Source organism: Trachymyrmex septentrionalis, unplaced genomic scaffold (assembly GCF_001594115.1).
Source record: "Trachymyrmex septentrionalis isolate Tsep2-gDNA-1 unplaced genomic scaffold, Tsep1.0 scaffold31, whole genome shotgun sequence".
NCBI classification, from domain to species: Eukaryota; Metazoa; Arthropoda; class Insecta; order Hymenoptera; family Formicidae; genus Trachymyrmex; species Trachymyrmex septentrionalis.
In genome coordinates this window covers 995108-1019782 of record NW_017305474.1, presented here as the reverse complement: position 1 = coordinate 1019782, position 24675 = coordinate 995108, and the positions used below count along the sequence as shown (strand labels likewise).

Below are 24675 nucleotides of genomic sequence, written 5' to 3'. Positions count from 1 at the left end.
GACGACTATTAAATCAATCATGGTATATGCAATTATATAAAATTATATCAATTTTATAATAAACAATATATTATTATACAATTTTGTTAATCATATCTATAATTAATATTAATAAAGCCTTCACACTTATTATTTTCATGTTTAAAATGTTTAAATGTATCATATATCTAATTTTATATAAAATTATTATTAACATTTATTAACAATTATTATTAGCAATATTAACATTATAGAAATAAAAATACAGATATAAAAATAATTAAAATGATTAAAGAAATTTTTCCAAAATTATAGTTCAATCATCGGTTAAGTAAACAATTAAATTATAAATAACATATTAAATAATTATGGTCATTTTATTACTGATTACTATCATTATTTTTATTACATTAATTTTACAAAAGAAAAAATGATGTATAGACATATTTCATATATAATTATCCATGTTTATAAATATTTATGCGTATTTCTGTACGTTTATACATATTTATATATATTCCTAAATGAAATATTTTTTACCGAAATTTAAAAATAAATTAACTGTCCTAAAACAGAAATTATCTTCTTACATTATTTTTGTTTTTAAAACAATAAATTTACTATTAAAAAACGTTGAAATCGTGTTTTAGAGCAGAGAATTTATTTCAAAGTAATAAATTTGTATTTTGAAAGCAAGACATTTGTGTTTCAGAACAGGCAATTTGTATTTAAAGCGGTGAATTTATGTTTGTAAAGCAGTGAATGTAATGTCTATTACAATAAGAAATACAACGCATTTGCACCATAGCCATAGAGCACGAAAATATGACCTCAGCGCGTGCTCGCATCGCAGTATTTCTTTTGGCATATTATTTTGGCTGACAGATTTCCTAATCCGAATAATCAGCAACTTTAACTTAAAATAATTTCAAATTTCGGTTCACGAAGCAGAGCGATACTTTTTTCTTGTCAAATCTTTACAAAATAAATAATGTTTAATTAATCTCTGATTAACATGTCAAAGTACGTAAAAATCGAAGTTTCGGGGATTGAAATAGAGTGAAATGGATCGTGTTGCTAAATCAAAAATTCGGATTTTTTGGACACCGAGTACCTATGACTCTGCTTATTATTTCTATTTCCACTCTGCTACTATATACACAAGACACTCGTATTGACTTTCATATTGATATTCGTTCGAAGGCAGATAACATACAGAATATAAAGAAGTGTCGGTTAGAGTGCTGATTAAAACTGTACCCATTGGAAAGAAAGTTAAAACGTATCAAAATCTTATTTTTAATTCTCCGATCGTATTGTATTGTGTCAATAACTCCTGGTTTTACGATATAATGTCAGAGGCGAAGCGTACGACCGAAGGCAATAAACTTGATGTTAAATATTTGGACTCGCCTGACAAATCGGAGTATGATATGGCCGAATATAGGTGAGATTGGGGTGGAGACTCAGGAAAAAAGGCGATTTCAATGGAAATATGTGTGAGACATATTATTAACTGCGATGATAATCTTTTAAGAGGAATGTTACAATGTACTTTCTACTTAAAAAAAAAATTAAATATTTTTATATGATCCTCAATAATTTCTAATTTCATTGTTATTAAAAAATTTATTAAGATAATAATATTGGAGATGGATTTATGAAATCATAAAAAAAGTTTATCTCTTCAAAACTGCGTTCAGAAAACTGCGGTCACTTCGGAGATTTGGTGTCACCCGAAGTTTTATAGGCCGATGTGTTATATAAATCTTCATATGGTTCCTCCTCAGATATTCCAAATATCAAACAAGTAAGTAATAACCTGGATATGTAACAGTTATACTTATACATTATATTGTAGTAGTACCACGATTGATATCTTGATCCAATATACATATACTATAATGTCTAACTTGTAATTATCACGTGTTATGATTTTTACTAAAATAATAATGCTTAAAATAATTTATTAATAAACAAAATTCATATTAATAACGTTTCAGTGCTATTTTCCTGGATTTGTACTGCACTGTATTAAAATATCTATTGAACGAAAAATTACATCCAGCGGTAACGGCTGGACTTAATTACATATACTATCAATGTCAGTAAGGAAGCTGTAGGTATTATAATACAATTGAGCGGATTTGACGAAAAATTACTGGTAAGTATACGTTTAATGCGTGTTCACTGATCGAGTTATACATATAATTTGGAAATACATAAATATTTTATTTATATTACAGACCTTGTTGACGATTATTGCAAATTATATGGTCGATTTTAATAAACTTGTTTCGGAGGACTTGTTTGAAATTATAAAAAGGCATCAACTCAAAGCATATTACAACAAATTTTTGAAACCTGAGGAATTCATCGAGTATCATCTGTTTATTATCAAGCATAATTGCATCAATTCTAAAATTCTTATATAACTAGAAAAAATAATTAATGATGAATATTAATTATAACAATTAATATTATAAAATGAATTATATTTATTTCTTATGTCATTTCCGATTAATAATATCGCATATTTCTTTCGCAGGGATGTGGAATTATGGATACTAAAGTATCAGTACTATCCAGACATTCACAAGTATAATTATCTAAGTAAATTAATTAATTTTTCAAACTTCCAAAACTTTACAAAGATCTTAACCAATACTATGTACTTTCAATGTCTTGTGCAAGGTAACATAACGAAAGATTTTACGATCAAAATTATACAACGATTTATCAACAAAATTAATTATTGTCCCTTGCGTGATGCTGATAAGCTACGGCTTATTGGAGTCATTGAAATATCCGAAGGCACATCTTATTGCAAGTTGAAAAATATTAACCGAACTAATGTAAACTCGGTAGTGACAAATTATTATCAAGTCGGTATTGCTACGATTGAATTATCGGTGTTAATCCAGTTAATGCTCGTAAGTATTTAATAACGGTCATATATTTAAATACATGAAATCTTCAATTTATATTTATTTTTAATAGTAAATAAAATGTGAATAACATTTCCGATTACCATGATTGGTTTTATTTGCACGTCACATTCATCTGTTAAATAATTATTTACAATATGACTGGAAATAATTCATTTTCAAAATAATTATCTTTTAGATGATAATAAAACAACCATTAATAAATCATCTACGAACTCAAGAAAAGATTAGTTTTGTTTCGTGCAATCTTAGAGATATCAACGGAATGTTAGGATATTCTATTACTGCTTACACTCAGGCAGAAAAGTACACAACTGAATATGTTGACCAACTAATCGAGGGATTTCTGAATACGTTCAGTATCATGTTGAAACAGTTCTCAGAAAAGAAATTAAATGATATCAAAGAAAGGCTGAGAATTTTGAAGCAATATGACAATGCTGAGCTTCTGAACGAAGTTAATAGAAATTGTAGTGAGATCACGAAGCGGCAATATATGTTTGACAGATGTGAAAAGGAAGCGCTTGCAATAGAGAACGTAAATATCAATATGCTAAGAGAATGGTTTGGAACACTGAACGCAAGTAATTTCAGAAAATTGAGCATACATGTAGTAGGAACTGATCCGAAGGAAATTACAGTCAGTAAGCAGACATTTATTCTTATCAAATTTTGGTCATTGTCTAAATATTTCTTTTTATATTATGACATTATTCTTGCCTTCCATTTCTTTCTTGTCACATTAAGTTGAAATTGCTAAGATTAAAAATTAAAATTTTAAAGATTAATTATTGTAGATGCAGAGAATCGTAGGTATGATGAGTACTCTACTACGGAATTTATAATTGACGATACACAGTGCAAAGACGGTCATCATATTACTGACGTAGATACGTACAAAAATATTCGCCTATCTCGTGTATCAATATTATAACTGATGAAAAGATTAATTCTGGCATTCTTAAAATGCTTAATAAGCGATATTTAAACAAAAATAGTGATAAAATTGTGAATATTACTGTTTCAAACTTCTTGTCATTTTAATTTATTATATTTAATCAATTATATTTGATTTTATAGAATTATTATATTATTCATTTTATTATATTTTATACTTAAATTTTATTAGCAACTTACTTAGTATGTTTTCCAATTTTTTCTATTTAATATCTAGATTTGTTGCAATAATGCACGTTTTTATTTAATTTATTTACAAAAAGTGTACATTACACATTTACAATATGCGATATAAAATATATTATACTCTTTAATTTATTTACAATGATGCTATTTGATTGCTATCGTCGCCAATATTTTGTTATGGAATATTTCGATGATATACGTTTATAATTTTTTCCTGACATATGAAAATTGCTTTCTTATTTGTTCGATTAGCAATATCGTGCATTGGCTCATATATTACAGAATTGCAATGACATGAAATTATAGAACTGTTACTATATTAAAGTACAATGTAGATTTGCAGCGCTGGAATTTTTATTTTTGATATCAATGAATTTACTAATATTTATTTTTAAAAATTAGTTTTTTCAATTTAAGAGATTTCTTATTAGAAATGTAAATGTACTTAATTTATAAATTTAAACTATCATAAAGAACTCTTAATGACAAAACAGTATGACGATAAGAAAAGGCATGTAAGAGTCAATCATAAAACTGTACAATATAACGAATTATTACATAAAATATATTAAGCTTTAAAATTCAAATATAAATAAAAATTATATATAAAATTGATTTTACATATCTCGGCTTCCTGATTGAGCCATCTTCAGATATTCGATTAAACGCTGTAATATAATTAATTAGAAATGCAATGATACATACATATAAACGGATAATGATATACAACTATTAGATAAGGTCAGATAAATATTTTATCGAGAGAGACTGTTCTCAAATAGGTTGAATGATCGATTGTTGGAAATTTCTTGATATTCTAAAACCAAATTAAAAAAAAAATTGATTAGAGTATATCAATAATGTAAGCAAACCGTCACTTTAATAAAAGACTCAATGTAAAGATATTTATCATTATGTATCGCATAATGTTAAGATGCTCGTTCATTATTTTTTTCGTCAGTGAGATTATGTATAAATGTACCGTCAAAAACAGAATATAAATCTTGGTCAAAAAGTTAAAATTAAAATTGTATAATTGTACGATAACACTGACTGAGAGAAAAATAATAGATGAAAAGTAATGGAGGTGCAGTAAAGTCAAATTTCGTTTATGAGAGAGAACGCACCTGGACCAACATCAGAGAGAAGGAAGAGTGGAATGGATTCAGCCGGAAGTCGTCATTCGTTGGAGGGAATAGGAGATATGGCAGAAGCATGATGGAATGTACGGTGTTGCATGCACTAGATTATGTGTATGTATATATACGTACATGCACATTTGCGAAAGTTGAGCTATAAATGGAGGAATCAATCAGAGAAGAGAAATGCTATCCGCTCCTAAAACTATATTACTAAAGTAGTGCATTTCTTTTATCTTGTCGACAGTCTTCTTATTGGCTATTTCACCGCCATCTTGGACCAGTTGTCTGTAGTCCAATAAGCGCTTAGTATTATTGGTATATAGTTATTCCTATATCCATGATATTGATATATGATAAGGTTAGTTGATTCAATATAGCGAACTAATGCGCTACTTTAGTTCTTTAGTAATATAGAACTTTATCCGCTCCACTTTCTTTTGATTTTCTCTGGACACCGACTATAGATATTAAAGACCGACATCCTTACGGGAATTCGCGTCCTTGTGAAATAATTAAGTGTTAAAAACTGATAATATTGTACTAATTTTATGATTTATTAGTTTAGTAGATGTATTTACGCATTTAGAATACTCAATAACTCAATTTTTTTTTAAATTGTGATTTCAGTGTTATCGTCAAAGTTTAAATATCAATAGAGATGATAACTGCAGAGAAAAAATTGTAATTTTTCTGCAATATATAGGATATTATAGCTTTATAGTGTGCATTATTTATGGAATATTTTATGTAATAAAAAATCACTTTAATAATGTAAGAGTCAAATATTTATGTTAATAATAGCAAATTTATACCAATTGTCGATAATGTCGAGGTTCTTCAATTACCTCCGAACTCTTGGGACCCTTTTTATACAGCAAATACATTTTTATACAGAAAATTTGCCCAGGATTGACGATCTTTAATATCTCTCGATGCTCTGGACCAACATGAGTGCGTTCTTTCTAAATGCCCCCCCCCCCCGCACTCTTCAAATTTCTGACAATGCTCGTTCAAGAATTAATTCCGAACGCTACAGAGCTGTAAACTGTCCTTTAGATTATAAAGTGAAATTGTTAATTTTTATAAATAAATAAAAAATACCCTATTAATTAAAAATTTCTTTCGCTTTATTAGAAACTGATACTAATCTTATATACTAAAAATAGATCGTTACACATGATTATAGCAGACTCATATGCAAGGTGTGTTTTCTTAAAAGAAAATACTACATTGCAAAATAAATTTCTGCAATTTATAAGTTATATCACTTGGTTTATATTCGTTAGAATCTTTAATATAATATATTAATACAGTTTTTGATTTTATTTCATTCTATATGTCTCATCTATATGTCAACAAAAGCTTTGATCTAAAAATCCAGATGATTTAGATTTGAAGTCATAGCCTAAACAATCAAGGTCTACTTTTAATCATTTTTTTGTCATCGTATCTCTATAAGTAGTTATCTTTTGTTAGCCTATCTTTAAGAAGAGAGTTTATGTTTTTTGTGTGTATTTTTTTGTTTTGTTTTTGTGTATTTTGTTTGTTGTTGTTTGTTAACCGTTTTATATATATTTTATAACTTTGAAAATGACTCGATCGGGATCGAAACGTTAGTTCTATAGACATATTTTATCTTTGTTTTTACTTTTATGTTTAATGTCAACTGTATCATATTACGTTGAAATTTGTTGTTTTGGCTCGTAGCCCTTTTTAGCACAATTTCATTTCTCGAATATACTTATCATAGTGGTCTATAAAGATATTCTAGAGCGATCTGAAGGAATAATACTTTTATGTACTCGTATAAGATAATCTTAGATGAGCAAAGTAAATTTGGAAAAATCTTAGGTAATCTCAGAAAATGTGACGTAATTTTAAATACTTGTGTAATATGAGTAAAGAAGATAATCTTGTGTAATATGAGATAGTATTTGATAATTTGGAATAATTTGAGGTTAGTACAAGGTAATCTTAAGTTATCCGGCGTAACATAAAGGTAATCCGTATCAAAGGTAATTTTTGTATACTACAATTACTATAGTGACCAATCATTCGGATATATGGCTTTAATAAATTATACAAGATATATTCTGTAAATTTCTCAAGAAATGATTTTCAATTATAACTCAGTGCGAAATATCCGCTTCAATAAATACTTACTTATATCTATAATCACTTATAAATCGTTGATCGGAAAAGTTAATAATTTGCATCAGCCGATCGTCTTTAATTGTTAGTGAAGTATGATCGCATTTCGGTACACGGAATGCTGTTATCTTCCTGCTCCATTGTCGGTGAACGAATGTAAATAAATGATAATTGATAGCATGATGATCTTAAATGACGCGCCGTATGTCAAGTTTTGTTTTTATAAACATTATAAAATGTTCAACGTATTGTAAATGAAATATACGCCAAATATTATATAATCAATGATCATGAATTATTAAGAAGAAGGACCTTGGACTCAATGACACAGATGAATTCGGTGCGTCAAATATGTCGATGTTTATATGCTTAAATGTATGACCTTAATGTTTTCTGTTGACTGTTGATATAATAATGTTAGTATGAAATAAGTCGTAGCACTGAGCATTATGGCTAACTATAGTAATTCACAAGTTCTGGATATTTTGATAATTTTCGGTGAATGTGAAAGATGTGCAGTTGAAATGACAAGAATGTCAAATGATATCCAGATAGACATAAATATAGTGTTCGTTCAATTTTACGGATTATATTACGAGCAAGACAATTGTGTTTGGTATATTATATGTAAGAAGAAACCGTCACCGCGACCACATTATGAGAGAGACAATGAAGCAATGTAGTTGCCGTTTTGACAGCGATTAATTTGAATCCGCATATAAGCATCCATGGAATTTTAGAAGAAATACAATTACCATTTTCTTTAATACAAAGAATTTTAAATTCTTTCTAGACATTACCATACATATCACATAAATCTTAATCAAGAACTTTACAGAATAGATTTCAGAATTTTCGAAACAATAAATTTTTATGCCTTGTCATATGGTAGAACAAAATCCAGAATATTTCCATAAATACTGTATGTTTTTCCAATGAAGCGACATTCAAGAGTAATGGTAATGTAAATCGGCATAATATACATTATTGGTAAACAAAGAATTCACATTGGATGAGACAAATTGATAATCAACGAATTCGAAGTGAAAATATTTAGTGCGGTATTTTAAATGGCTGTATAATTGGACCTTATATTTTCGAAAAAATACTAAATGGTGCAATTTACCATAATTTCCTTGAAAACCATTTGCTAATATTATTAGAAAATGTGAAATTACATATTCGATGACAAATGTGTTTCAATAAGATTACTTTCAATCTAGAAAATTTTCAATCTAGTGCAAAAATTTTCCCTAAATGGTTCTATTTTAATATCAGATTCGTATTCAGCAACTCAAAATACATAAGAATAGCTGGGTCTCCAGCCTAGCACAGGATACTTTTTTTTGTGAGCTTATGTAATTAAATCGGTCACTTATACGAACCACCCTGTACATTAAATATAATTATAATTTTAATAATATAAAATTAAAATTTTGTAAAAATGCAACGACTTGATAATTTTATTCCCTTAATTTATCACATAACCTTTTATCCTTTAGCAGAAAGATAAAGAAGGAAGTAATAATAAAATATTTATTTCTATTAATATATTTCTTATTTAAAAAAAATAAGCTTTATTCTTTAAGACAAATATTAAATTTAATAATTCAAAATAAATAAATTAATCAAATATTTTAGTTTATTAAAGAAAAAATTAAATATATAAAAATATATTAAATAATTTACATATGACAGTTAAAATCTATTTGTAATCGACTTGTCAAATACTTTTTAGCATAATACGTAAGAAGTAAGAAAAATTAATTAATATAACGATGTTGTTCAAGTAATGAAAATTAAACAGATAAAAAGATTGAGAATTCCAGAATTGAGTACGATATATTGTATTATATAATATAATACATATTACAAATTTCCATTTTAATTAATTTACAGAATTTAAACAGAAAGTTTTATATTTTTCTATATATAATTCGAGTAATTTTCATTGTAAATGTTACATGTCCCTTTATGCAATATTCTAAGCATATTAATAGGTTTTGCTGAGTGTTTGCTCTTACACACTCCAACGTTGTTTGCGATTAGACCTCGCTGCATTAAAGCACGACGAGTCACCTGTAATCCAAGCCAAAGTAAACTACCATCACTCCGCCGACTGTCAATCGTCTGTCCTCTTTCCATTCTTTTAACGATTATTGATTGTCGCGATTTGCATACCGAGGCGGTACAATCGCCGTCAAAATGTTATCTTCTAACTTCACTCCTCATGAATAAAATTAGAAAACGAATCGAAAATGTATAATGTTAATTAATTATCATAATTAAGATTCATAGAAAAAGAAATTTTCATTTTACTTTACAATTTCTGATAAATTGTTAGCTCAACGAAGAATTAATTTTTTCTTGAAAATGCATAAGCTCTCTATTGTGTCGACAAACAACGAAAGAGATATAAACTTGTAAAGAACTGCCTTTCACACATTTTGATGGACTTTGGATATCTAAAGAATAAAAAAATATTAGATTAATATTTTTTATTTACTTATATGTCAAAGTTTAAGAGTCGAAACAATCACTCAAAAATAATAGATTTTTTCATTTTCAGCTATTATCTTCGAAATATATACTATAAGATATATAACAAATGTTTTATGTACACAAAAAGTTTTTGGTATTTTCTATTTTTAGCAACGGTGTATTCACATTTTGTGAAAATATTAAATTTTTTAATTTATCCGCAATCCTAGGGATTGCTTCGACTTCTAAATTAAAATTTTGAGATAAAAAAATATAAGTCTTATATTTCTTGATGCTCTACAACACATCTAAAGCTCAAAACTGAGAGATAGTTCCGATATTTCCTTTGTTAGTAGATTGGAAGTTAAATCTAATTTCTCGCGAACTTATTCGCACGTAATTTCCAGTGTATCATCAGCGCGACTTTCTCCTCGAAGCTACTCCCTCACATTTATTCACCCCAGTATGCGTCAGTCCTACGCCTGTTTTTGCGACGAAAACGTGACTGGCTGCTATTCCGCAGACGTTTTATCGAATCACGCTCGCACGCGATTTCCCATCCCCTAACGTTCAGCACATCGCATTTTCCTGACACCCTCTTTCACTCGCGTCTTGTTTACTCGGACCCTCCGTGCGATGGATCGAAGAAAGGTAAACGAAGCTATCTCCTATTCTCGATGAATGATAAACGAGTATACCCTAACTTTCCATGCGGAATAATTACGTCATTTCAAACACGCGCACGATATTAATCAAGAGACACTTGCATTCTGTTATTCCTTTTAATTAATATTAATTTAATTAACATAAAAACGCGTCGCGTTTGCACATAGCTGGCTCATACTTTTTAAAGTTCAAAAATTTCAAACAGTCGTCGACTTGTTTCAAAATGCGGTGTGCGGGCATTGCGCACGTGCGCCGTTCATGCCTGCAGCGATTCATTGTGAATGAGCCCATATGCCGCGAAAGTCATCCTCGTGTAACGTTACAAAGGGATGTCGGACAATGACGAATGAATCGCTACGTGCTGCGCGAATAATGCCGTCCGTTCTGCCGCGCCGATCACGATAAGCGCGCCGTCCTTAGGGACTATTTTTCCCTCTTGTTCTTCGTCTGTATTCTTTCACCTGACGATTTGCATCGAGTGATTATGCGCCATCAATATTTAATAAGCGATATTTTCATCGCCGTGCGCAAATCTCGTCATGTCTTAGAAAACCTAAATGAAACGCATTTTAGTCTTTAACAGTAAAATTTTACAGGATTTTATCAGAATTATCAATTCCTCATCCTAATAACTTCTATAACTTTTCCTTGATATCATTTTTACTAATGCTTTTAATAACTTTGAAAATATTTTATGTTTTTGTCCTGATTTGAAAACCATTAAATAATTTGTTGGATTACTCATTGGTCGGAAATTTTTGGCAACCACTGTATTATGTGAGCGAAATATCAGTAATATAAGTTAGCATAATAAACTCTTTTATATATGAACATAAAATGTTTTAATAAATTTAATTACAACTTGTATCAATAAAAAGAGAAATTCTGTGGAACTTGACAGTAGATTTTTTTCAAGACAAAATTAGGTAGTTTTCTCAACGTCAGAGAGCAATTTTCATTTCACTCCCCCCTCCCCTCCCCCTCCTAAAAAAGGGAATTCAATTCCCTCGGTTTTCGAGGCACGCCGATATCTGCGATCCCTTTTCTTTTCCTTTTTTTTTTCTTCTTTGGCACACTTTACCGCACAGTCGAAGGACTTATTACCGGAAGCGAAGGGGAACACAACGGGAAGAGAAAATAGCTGATGCGCGCGATATCTACGTATTGATTTTGTCCCGAGCTTTGAATCCAAATGCGCCGGAACTGGTGAAACCAAACTCGTCCAGGTGAAACCGAGGACTTCGGACCACTTCAGTCAGACACTTGCCTTAAATTGAATTGTACCTTGGAGAGAGGAGCGACACGAACAGGCCAATGCAATTAGCTCGAGTATAGCCGAACAATTATACGAGTTAGTGTCATTATAACTACTCCCGGCAAACATCGTCAGAGAACGATCGATATTACGCGCGCGAGGTGCTCCAATGGACGTCACGTGATCTAATTTCGATTCAATTTCAACGAAATTAGATTATTGCGTATGTATAAGCTGATCCCATTTCTCGGATAATCCGCAAAAATAGAACGGTATATATAACTACATTTCGAGAAGGTGTTTCGCGAAAAAAATTTGCAAAATTTTTAAATCGTTCTCCTGCAATGTAGGAAAAATCGATACGTGATATAACACGCTTGAACGTGATATAACAAATTGACAAATATTTGCCGTTTTGCTGTTGCCTGGCTAAAATCGCGCGCCATTATACAATATTAGCTTGGATTCTCGTACAAAAGTGCATCCTGCGCGAGCACGAAGGACGGAAGCAAGAACAAGAAGAAAAAAAGAGACGGAAGACAAAGAATAAAATGAATGCTCGGCAACGAGGGCGTTCAACGATGGTACCAGATGAAAATGGAACTGCGGAAGCTCATAAAATGGGAGGCAAAAAATGGCAATTTTCAGTGGAGCTCTGTATCACTTGTGTCAGCATTTCCCAGTGAGAGCAAAATCGCCGTCGCGAACGAGATACTCGCTAGGACAATAAAGGAGACTCTAGAAAAAAACCTACGCTAAAACGCAACAACACGTTTTAAGAAGTTGCGTCTTAAGTGCCACGCCTTTGTAATATACAAACTACTAGAGATACATTACTTTCTCTTGTATATAAAGAAATTATTATAGCTTGAAAAGTAGCTTGAAATTCCAATTCTGAGACGAATTACTTTTGTACGCGAGAAATAAAAAAATGTTTTAATTTTTGAGTTTTTGAAATATTTAAATATTTTTATCATGTAACAAAAAAGATAAAAATATGTAATTACGAGAGAGAGAGAGAGAGAGAGAGAGAGAGAGAGTTGCAGAATAAAATGTCTAAATCGAGATCATTACAATTTGTTGATAATAATATAAAATATTCTAAACAAACTTTTTTAAAAAAATATAAGTTTTTAAGTTAGAAAAAAAATATCAAAAGTATATCGCAGAATTAATTTAAAAGATGCAGCTTCTTTATTATTAATGAGAAATTTTATAAAAATCGCACATCCAAATATAAATTTAGTGCCGGTTTCTCCGCATCGCTCGGCAATTTCTAGTCAAGACCAGAGACTCTACGTTTCATGGGTCAATTCGATGGGTTTCTCGGCCAACACCATCATGCGCACTGTGCTTTAATGTCTGTGCCATCGCCTGATGGAGAATGTAGTGCGCAGCCGGCACAGACGGTTCTGTCAAAACCCCCCACCAGTCCTTCGAGTACGGGTACAACCGCCACCGCCACCGCCACCTCCACCGCCATACTCCACCTCCAGCTCTATCTCTCTTTCTCTTTCTCTCGTCCAACACCGCCGTCCACCACCATCAGCCCACCATCCACCATGGAAACCGACTAGTGCGCATTCTAACTTCAGTCAGGCAGACGATCTCAACCTGCCCAGGTCGATGTAGGCAGGTGTTCGTAGAGAACGATCCTATCTACCGGTCGTTGTTGCCAGCCGCGTTCGCATCGCGTCGGATTCTCTCGTCCATCGTGGACGTTTCCTGAGGTCACTTCGAGGTCACGGTGTCGAAACGACGAGAGGACAGGGTGACGGAACGGAGCTCAGAGTACCGCGAGCGGGAGTGCCGTCGAGAGGGTCGCGTTGGCGGGGCCCGGCCGGGATTTATGGAACCACCCCATGGATAGTAACATGTCAACCGCCGCCTTCATGCATCGGTATGAGAAAAAGAATATTAAATCGATATGCTAGTCGTCTACACATGCATCCAACGCAGATACGTACATGTATGAGAAGCGTCCACGCTCCTCCCTGTTTCGTGTCGTCGTCCGGTTGGGGTTTCTCGTGATTCCCTCACGCGGCTTTCAAAAAGCTGCCTCCGTGGGGCCGATCGATGAGCTCGTTGCTATGTCGTGGCGCTGATAGAAACGCGTGAAGAGACCTCCATATAATCGCCAAAATACACATACCCAAGGAGCACAAATAAAAGTCAACGGAAAATCAAAATGATTTGATTTGGAATTCTTAACGTCATTAAATAGTCAAATTCATTATTTTGACTTTCATAGTTATTTGGATTTTTATTTGATATATCCCTTGGACAAAGAGCATAGGCATTGAAGTATTACGTACGAACAAGTTTCAGAAAATAAATTAATATTATTCGAAGTGTATAAATACTAGCTGTACGATTGACATATTTGTTCGACTAAATACCAACGTTTCTGAATAGATCTTGTGCAATACGCCGAAGAATTTCACATTTAACGCGAAGTTTGACAGAAGCTTTTATCATCTTCTAAAAATTGACTGATGACAAAAACACTGCTTCGTAACGATCGAGTGGATTGTGAAAAGATTTGCGTGCTTATGAAAGAGTCCATAGTAATCAGTCTCAGACTTGTTACTTCAGAATTGTACGAGAAACAATCGGTATTCAAACAATCGGTATTCTCTCGGTTTCATTCTCGCTCTATCACGCCGTTTCGACAAATAGCCGCTCTGACCACGATTAATATTGCGAAAGAAAGAAAAAGCAAAAATACTCTCTCTATCTTCCCATATCGCACACTTTATTCGACAAATATCCTAGGAACATCCTTAAGATATTCAGAAGCTGTACAGACGTCTTTTGAATGTCTTTTAGGACGTCGTTCCTTGAAGGTCTGTGCTGTACGAGTCTTTTCCTCTTCTTTATGTAAAATTCTGACTTTTTTTATGTAAAATCTAAATTTTACGTCATGTCCAAATGCTTTGCATTTAATTAACATTCAATTTTACGTCGTGTTTCTTCATTTAATAAAATATCTTACATCTACACACACACATATATATATAAGTTTATACATCTGCGAGTTTTCGTTATAGTGGAATAAATTACGCGTGCGATTCTCTATAAGGAGTTGTATACGTGTCGGAGGTAATGTTTTCGATCGAGGCACGACACAGTTCTCTATCCGATCGCCGAAGCGTAGAAGACTCTCGAGAATCCAGTCTCGCGATAATCGTATGCACTTGCAAGGCAGCACGGCAGAGGCTACTTAGACGGCATTCCATTAACCTGCATTTTCGCAGAGGCAGGCGCGTCACCTGTTCGGTTTCCTCGTGTACACGACATGATGTCGAATCGGACCAGCCCGGTTTCCTTGAACCTGCGGATACCGCAGCCATTGACCGCGCGCGGCCGGCTCTCTCGCCTCGTCTCCGTGACGAAAGGCCCTAAGTGCGCGCCGTTCTCTCTCTTTCTCTCACTCCCTCCCCCTCTCCCCCCCCCTCCCTTCCCTCCCCTCCCCCTTCCTCCTTCTCCTTTCCCCACCTTGGCGATCTCTTTCTCATCTCGCCGGACACCACGCGGACGGATACGCTTCTTTGGCCGTTCCTATGCTAAAACGCTAATTACTCTTCCGCTAATTGCACTTCTTTGGGCGACATCCTTCGAACACGATATCTTTTTTATAATCTGCAATAGAAACTGGACGTATTCGCAGCCTTTTTGCAAAAAGGCTAAAGTAGATTAGCCGCCATTTTCCATAAAGGCTAGCCCTTTTGCAGAAAGGCTAATATCATTGGCACAACCACGATCGATTGTTTATTCTGATTATTGACTGTTTAAATTATCGATCTTCCGAAGTCCTTTCCAAGGTTTAACTTCAATCTCAGACGGCCGCGGTATCAAGAATGTGCCGCATCTCGCGCAGGGAAAAACGCAAGTTTGCACACGCGCACGATGCGAGTTACGCGAGGTGCAAAGCGAGCTCTCGGACGAGAAGAGCGACGAGGTGTATATCTCTCCGGAAGCCGCGGGATATATTTTATCAACGCTGGCGGTGCATAAATCCCTTTTTCCTTCGCGCGACTACCAAGCCAGCTTACTCACTCCGCATTAATTCCGGCCGCGTTACCCTCCTATCTTTCCGGCCCTCCGCCTCGCGCGCATCGAAGTGCATCCCCATGTTCGGATCTCTAGGTGCGGCGGCTGGTTGCGAACTCGTACAAAAGCGAGAGACGCCGAGTGGCAATCGATATATCTTTCCATCTCTCTTTCTCTCACTCTCGGCTAGGCACGTATATCCTGCGGCTATCGGATGACACGGTGTCGATGGACGAGGAAAGGGACCTTACGGATGCGACGACGTTGCCTCGCGAAATGAACGGCTGTGATTGCGATCTCGGTTCGCGAATAATCCTCGGTAGATGTACGATCAGGATAAAAAAAAAACAGGAAAAAGGGGAAAAAACGGCTCGGACACGTCCCAGCAAAATTGCGAAAGCGATTTGCGAGCATGTAAATTACAGCACCGCTTCGCAGAATCACCGCTCGTATAGCAGACAGACGTATCCAGTGGGCATTCATGGACCTCCATGAAGTATCCGAACGTCTTGAGAATTATTTCTCGAGAATTATTTATGTTAAATATATAAGAGACGCTTCTGACAAAATATTTTATGCGAAAATTACTGGAGATAAATCAAATTAACGCGACAATATCGACTGTTAAGAGACAGCGTTAAAGCAAACAGTAAATAAACTTAAGTAGAATATAGAAAGAAAAAAACTTACTGCATGTAAGTAATAATTACTTGTTTCAAGTATTTTAAAAAAGTTCATATATGTCTGCAATCTATCATAAGTTCATCACAAGCATCAAATTTATTCGACATATATTCTGACTCCTAGTGAGTTTAATACTTCAATCATCAAGATTAAATTAAATCAAATTTGACTTGCTTATTGTATAATATTATAAAATCCTTCGATCAATTTTATATTCTTCTAAAAAAAAAAATAAATTCTTATTTTAAATAAAAGAAATGATGGTATTATACGGCCCCTCATTTACATTTTATACAATAACTTCATTAATAATCAAAATTTAAATTTAAAACTTAACAATTATATTCGTCAAAATATTGTTCAATCAATTTTAAACTCGAAGTTACGAAACATTTATTACATAGGACATTATTTATAAAAATGTAGCGGCACTGCATTAATGATACGAAGAGATCAACAGGGATGGTAATTTGGCCTCCTACAAAAATAGACTTAAAAAATAGGTTTTGTTTAAAAAAAAAACACAGTGTTTGGTAACAAAATTAATAAAAAGGTAAAACATTTTAGAATATATGCAAATAAATGTATATACGTACACATAACTTCTGCATATAAGCTGCTCAATACTACAAAAGTACTTTTATTAAAATAGTACTTATTATTTTGATATAAAAACTTCAAAAAAGAGGCCGTAAGTAATTAATAGAGGACCACATCAGCAAAATGCTATTGTTCAAATTTGCCTAACTCAAAATATATAGTCAAATAAAATGTGTTGAATAGCACACAACACACTCAAATATACATATATTCGTGTGATAATATGCTAAGTTTAAAAAAAATGAAGAAATAGGTATAATTAAATGCTAAAATGTTTCTTAGGGACGTTTCGAAATACTTGAAAGTAAAAATACATTATAATTAGTGCTGAATATTGGCGTCATGGTGTAACGACAAGCTACTGGTAAATAATTCCATAAGTAATTACTATTATGATTCGCTACATAATAACGGAGATATTAAGGGAGGCCACAATATCTACACTGGATACCATCTTCTCCTCTACCTAACAATGAATTTTTCTAAAATTTGTAATAAGTATATATTTTAAGATTATTATTAAGAAAAAAATATTCTTTGTTAAAGATTACCATTAAAAGGAAGAAAATAAATTGAGTAATCATTTTTCTTAGCAATAGAACAATATTTTTCTGTATATAAGTATACAAATCATCATAAAATCAACATGACGTCAAAATATCTCCAAAATGACTCCATAATGTCCATTTTCTACCAATATAGATTAAATAGTCTCGATTTAATTTACTCTTTATCCTTTTCTAATTCTTAGAACTAGAAGAAGATAAAAAGTAAGTTAAATTAAGATTTAAGTTAATGTACATCGGCATAAGTTACATGTGAAAAATTTATCTGAATACTCTAGTGAATCATCCTACCTTTATCATCCATTAGACGTAAACGAGAATAAAATAACATACTTAGACACTCGGATAAAGTTTCCAAACGCAGCCTAAAAGCCACTTTTTAATCAGTAACGATTCATTTTAATGTTATCGTGACTTGTTGTTTTGTTTGAGAAGCCTCGAGTGGAAAAAGCTATTCATAAGCAAAAAGACTGTCCCCAGAAAACGTATGTTTACAGATTTTATTCTACCTCGTAGGATGTAACTATTTACAGCTTCCATTAATGTTAATTATAGAATAAACTCAGAATCTTATTTTCTTGAGTCTCGACACGAGCTTTTGGCTTAGGTGTCCTTTTTCCATAGCCGGCACTTTCTCAATTATACAAGGCTTGTTCTGCGACGCAGAGAAGGCTGTCACAATTCGAGGTACATGGCGAACTGGAGCAGCGAACGCGCGGAAAAGCATACGGAAAAAGAGGATTTTCTCCTCGGCAACCGGTCGTACTCTCTAGCACTAGTCTAGAGAGACAAACAGTGTGACACTTTGCGTTACGAGAAAGAATAAGGTCACACAAAGTCAGCATGCTCGCATTCGATCACGGCGCTGCGCCATTCGCGTTAAAAGTTCATTCACGATGCAGCTGGAAGTTCCGCATGCTTCTCTGCTCGCGACTTATTGCGACCGATAATATAACTACCTCTGTATTCGTGACAAGACGGGAAGTTCGATAATAGAGAATGCAAAGTGAAACTCGCATTGGAGGATTCAGAAATTTGCCAAGGGAGTCGTTGGCTCGCCGCAAGCAAAATTTTTGTAATGGTCAAACATGAAAAGATAAGCATATTAAATTATTATTTAAATTATTATATTGAAAAAATATTATTCAATATATAATTTATAAAGCGTTTTATTTAAAATTATATTAATACAAAAAGAGAATATCTATGTTTTTTTTATATCTAGGAGTTTCTCACGTTAAAAAATATTTTTAGAGTATTGAAATTGTGATTAAGAGCGTTTCAGAAATATTAAAAGTATATAACATTTTGCTATAAATATTTTTTAAAAAAGTAGACTCCAGGGGGGGACCATGGCTCTACATGGATCCGCCAATGGAAACTCGCGTGCATAAGGTTTCCTATGGGATTACATAATCGTCGACGCGATAAAACAGGGAGCTCTCTCGCTGTTCTCCCCTCTCGTTCACCATAACCGAAACTTGTTTCACTCAGTCGACGAACGACGATATCGATTACCGACGACTCGGGCGTTCACCGCTCACCCGGAAGAACCAACGAACGGAAGTTCGCGAACTTCGCCCCTGAATCCGATAATTATCACCGGCACGCGGCCCCGTTGCCTTCTTTCCCGTAATAGCTTCCGGTAACCGTATAGAAAACTTGCATGATCGATATTCCCAAACACGGTCTGAGAAATTGTATGTAACATTGACGGGATATCGTTGAGAAAAAAAAGTTTTGAGATAATAAGAATTCCGTTTTATCTGAACATAGAGATAAGACAGTTACAATAACCGAATTTTCGGATAATAGACTACAGCTCTCCCCTCTATCAATATGTATTCAATAATGGATGCTTTCCATTTGCCGACACAAATCGATACAAGTTCTGCCTTTGTTATTCATGGAATGCAAAGAAAGATAGAAATTTGTGTCGACTTGTGTTACTAAATGGAAATCCAATAGTAGTTGACGTTCAAGTAACTAAAGTCGAACACGTCGTGTTCTTATTATCCGAATAATTCAGATAATAAGAGCTCAGCTATGAATTTGTATATTTTAGAGATTCTCAAGTAAGAGTCTGGACATTTATGAAATAAATATAAGCAATATTTGACACTTTGTTATAATTAAAGTAAATTTAATTTTGGCCAAAAATATTAGACCTTATTCCATTATTTAAAGCTTTAGCTAAAAACTGATTTATGGCATTTACTGTAAAGTATTTTTCGTTTCAAGAATTCTTTAGACTTATGTTAATGCTAGTATACCGATAGTTAACAATACAGATAACAGAATTCCAGACAAATGAAAAAAATAAGTGCCTATTTTTTATCAAAATACTGTAAATTTCCATAAGTTTTACGTCATCCATCCTACATTCTCTAAAATGCTGTCATGTTTGTTTCGTGAAAAAAATCACTGAATTTTCAAATGTGCCTTCCTAAAGGGAAAATCCAAATAATATCATATTGAATAATGATAAAAAACGACGTCAATTCAATAATCAATCAATATGATCGATCAACATTAGTTTGACTTTCTTGTTCTCCTTGGATTGAAAGTATATTTGGATCATATTTGGAAAGACAATAAGCACAAACTTGTTCGTACACTTAAATGGAGGTACAGATAAATAAAATTCTACTGTACTTATAAAAGTTCGATTCGAAAACTGTTCCACATATTTTTTCTTACTCAGAAATTCACATTGAAAAAATCATTCCTTGAAAAATTGTTGCGACGCGCAAAGTCCACGCTCTTCCTGCAACGCTTTGCTTAACTAGCACGCTGGTGCGATCGTCATCGAGCGAGGCATCCTGGAAGGATTAATGTCGGGACGATAACCCGCGGTAGGATCACGCTGGGCGTGTTTCACTATTTGCGTCGGCATGCCGGCCGTCGCATCCTTGTTGCTCTTAGAACAATACTCGTTGCATTCGCCGCGTTGCAGAACGCGGAAGATCGATGGTACGGAAGGGATCCGTAAACACCGGAGCAGCATGCTGCTCCGATCCCCGGTATGCACGGGACGCATTTCAAAGTCTCTCCGTCTACGATCGTTTCGTAGAAACAGCCGGCCCGCAGCTAAAGAGTTTCCTGCCGCGTTGCAGCGCGACTCGTTTGACCACGTAAAACTTCCCCGTATATGCGCGATACGACCGCCGTTTATCCAATCGCCAAATGAGGCTACTTACATTTACCGACTTTTTAGCGGAGACTTGAAAGCCTGATAGCGGAATTAGTATTTTATATATATATACAGGGTATTAGTTAAGTACAATATGTTGCCATACTCAACAGAGCGATTCTTTGCTTTATTTCAAGTAAAAAAGTCCATATAAACATGTGTCCTAAACTTAGTTTCCGAAATACAGGTGAATGTTCGCAAATGTTTAACGAAACGGTAAATTGCGTTGGAGATATCTTCCTGCATAAATATACCTTGCTTCACGTGAGTTACCATTCGCAACCGTAAACAAAGTGACAAAGTCAAAGTCAAAGCCTCCTAGATCATCAGACTTAAATCCTTTGGATTATTTCCTTTGGGGGCATCTGAAATCATTGGTTTATACCACCCCAATTGAGAATGAGAATGATTTGAGGAATCGAATAGTTGCTTCGTGCGAGACAATTCATAACACACCTGGTATCTTTGAATGTGTACGTCGATCTTTGAGAAGAAGGGTCGATGGATGTATCATGGCGCAAGGTGGACATTTTCAACAATTCATCTAATTATTTGATTTCATGGGAAGAGAACTGAAGTCTGTTTTTGTTTTTCTGTTTTTGATTAATTTTGGACTAGTTCAAGCTTTCTTTCAAATAAACAGATTATGATTACACATTAAAATTTTTTTATTTCGGAAACTAAGTCGTTTAGGACACATGTTTATATGGACTTTTTTATTTGAAATAAACCAGAGAATCGCTCTGTTGAGTATGGCAACATACTTAACTAACATCCTGTATATATATGTATGTATGTACATATATAAATAAATATATACACACGTAGGATAATGCTATCAACCTTGCACTACGATTCGTGAATGCTTTTTAATATCTATAAAAGATATGATTTTGCACGGTGTATATTGGTCACAGATTTCTACATATTAACAAGAATTAATGTATATAAAAATGGCAAATACGAATCACGCGCGGTTATTGGAACGCAATATTTTAATAAGCAAATTAGTTCAGCAATAAAACTATAATAATATGACTTTTTGCTAGAGTAAATCGAAACGTTATGTTATTATACTTTTATTGCTAAATTAATTTGTCTATTAAAATATTATTGTGCCCCAATAATTGCGCGTGACTCGTATGTTCCGTACTTAATTCCTCAGTCATAAAAATACAATAATACGATGTTCAGTAACAAAAGTGTAATAATGTAATATTCAGTTCATTCTAGCCGAAATGTCGCATTATTATATTTTTATTATCTACTAATTTGTTTTTTGAGATATTATTTTTTTAAATATATAACTCGCTTTGTGATAAACAAATATTAAAAACCTCGAAACATCTGTTACAATTTTCCATCGTACCATTCCATCATTTTTTATTATCTAGCAAAGTTAAAATCGTGTACTTCAGATTCGGCAAATTGAAACATTAGCAGCGCGCCTCATGTTTTTGTTGCGCTCGCAACTCAACTAATCTCTTGACCGAGTAAAGTAGGTCTAGCCGCGCATACGGTGCCCACACCATGTATCTACCTATAGATTCGAGCAAGGCATTCAACTGGCTACAGCTGAAGAACCGAGCCTACCTCTGGCGTTATCGGTCGCGAAGGTTTCTCGCGTGAACCCGGAAGATCGATCGGTCGGTTGATCGGGAGGAAGTCGCTCGCTTGAGAGAAGCAAAGTGTACTCCGATCAAGCTCCGGTTTTGCAACGATCCCGATTCAGCATCGCAATTTCTTCTTCTCGATTGACTTTAGCTTTTAGATTTTCGAGGAATTATTAATGTTGATCATGCTAAAACACTTCCTGTCCGCTAAGTCTCTCAACCGTCCGCTCGCGGAAGCGGTTCCTTTCTAAAACGATTCCGCTCTCTTTACGCCGATTTCAATATACAATACATTTTTCATTCTACTCTGACGCCTTGCTGTAATTAGACAGCCGAGTGATACGTACTTAACGTAAAAACACGAATAATTTTGCGATAAAACTTTTCAACCGCGGAATATTACCTAGTAATTCCTAGATTGATGGTCGTATTATTAATCGGGTCGAAACGCTTCTTACACTTCTTGACGTAGCCAGTGCAATGTTTTGGAACAATCGTTTTTTGCTGGAATGTTTAGCGTATCGCTGCACAGCGATACAAGTGCGTAATAATATATTGTATACTACATTTCTTGTATACTGCTTTTACTGCATCTCTTTAAACGTATAATGTGCGTTTCACTTTTACTTTTAAACAATGCTTTGATATACGAGTACGCAAATGGAGAGGAAAATTGAAGTTCTAAAGAATACTTTATCGAGATTTTGTTACCAAAGTTATTTGACATTACAATTTTCTATCAACAGAGAAAAAATCGTGGTTTTCCCATAAGATATATTATTACTACTACTACTACTATTACCACTACTACTACTACTACTACTACTACTACTACTATGTAAGCAAAATTATAGATGCGATTGTCTCTCTCTTATGATTTCCTTTCAAGTGAAAACCGTTTAGCACGGTACTTGCAAAATTTGAAATGTAAATCGCGACGCATTTTGTGTACAGTCACGCGTCTAGATGCAAAGTCGCGTTTACCACGCTTTTCTCACGCTTAAAATTATTCAAGAAAATTATTATCTCCTTGCACACACAGGAGACGTTATTTTATATATTTTACCGTTTTGTGCACTTATTGCGTCTCATTATTTATTCCTCATTCTGCCATTTTTTATTATCGTTTTCGTAAATACACTGTTTTTCCATCTAAATTGAAAGTCGTCTGTAAAGTTCGAGTACCAACGTCGCTCGTTGACGTTGGATTAGCATTCATCGATTCGACGAGACTACTCGGGTGTATCGTTCGAGCCGAACGATGACAAAGGGAGAAGTGAGATTATGCACCGAGCGCGGCCATTACGGCCGACAGCCCGTATACGATCGCAGTAATAACAGTACATTAGCGGTGAACTTATGCATTAGGCAGAACGATAATGAAAAAGGCGCATGCAGAAGCAAGGAGTCCCTTTTTGTAATCGGCACTGCGAAATCCCGATATCCTAAATCGCACCTTCGCGATATCGAAAACGACCGAATTAATCGAATGCGGCTGATAATCTCAACACTTCTCGACTCTCATTAACTTCGAGTTGCATGTCTAAATTAAGATTGTATAAAATTAGCATTTCTTATGTGTTTTCTTCGGACATTTCTTATGTGTTTCTTTCATTATATTATTCGAATACATTCATTAGATTATTCGATTAAATTCTAATTTAACGCGACATTTTCGTATTTAATTAAACGATCTATTTGCGGGTATTAAATGGTTGTAATTTGAAGATTATGAATTTAAAATGTACAATTCTGTTTTTTAATATAAAATATGAATATATCTATTCTTACTTGTTATTTATCAAACATATAATAACGTTATACATAGTTTTTATAAAACTAGAAAAAGAACGATTATGAGAAGAAAGAGAGAAAAGAAGACAAAGATGAGAGAAGTTTAACTTTCTTAATTCCGTACAATTTTTTTAAATTTAGAGCGGGAATCAATAAATAGAGGAAAAGGGTTCTATTTGCACTCCTTAGCGAAAAAAAGAAGAGAAAAAAAAAACGCGCGTACGATAATCGAAACAAAAAAAACCGCGTTTATTGGCAGAATATTTTCCAACTATTAAAAATTTTCTTGTTACGCTGATTAGATTATACTTTTAGATCTAGAAATAATCTTATCTTATAATCAACGGAAGAAACTTCCAGCAAAATAAATCGCGATTTATTGCGAGTAATAAGTCGCAAAACAGAGA

The 24675-nt window shown here is 33.7% G+C and overlaps 2 protein-coding genes across 3 annotated transcripts in view; both read left to right on the top strand.

Moving 5' to 3' along the window:
• The first annotated feature begins 1331 nt into the window (after positions 1-1331).
• Positions 1332-3861, top strand: LOC108749645 (nardilysin-like). Its single transcript, XM_018488463.1, is given in 8 exon segments — positions 1332-1426; positions 1658-1789; positions 1983-2070; positions 2072-2143; positions 2226-2359; positions 2528-2912; positions 3106-3571; positions 3725-3861. Coding segments are annotated over 8 exon segments (1509 nt in total).
• Positions 3862-13373: 9512 nt separating this feature from the next.
• The window catches only part of LOC108749659, a 48731-nt gene continuing 37429 nt past the window's right edge, over positions 13374-24675 (top strand). For both annotated transcript variants that reach the window (XM_018488485.1, XM_018488484.1), the window contains exon 1: positions 13374-13665. In XM_018488485.1, the coding sequence (XP_018343987.1) occupies positions 13628-13665 (38 nt within the window). In that variant the 5' untranslated portion in view covers positions 13374-13627. The remainder of the gene's footprint in view (positions 13666-24675) is intronic.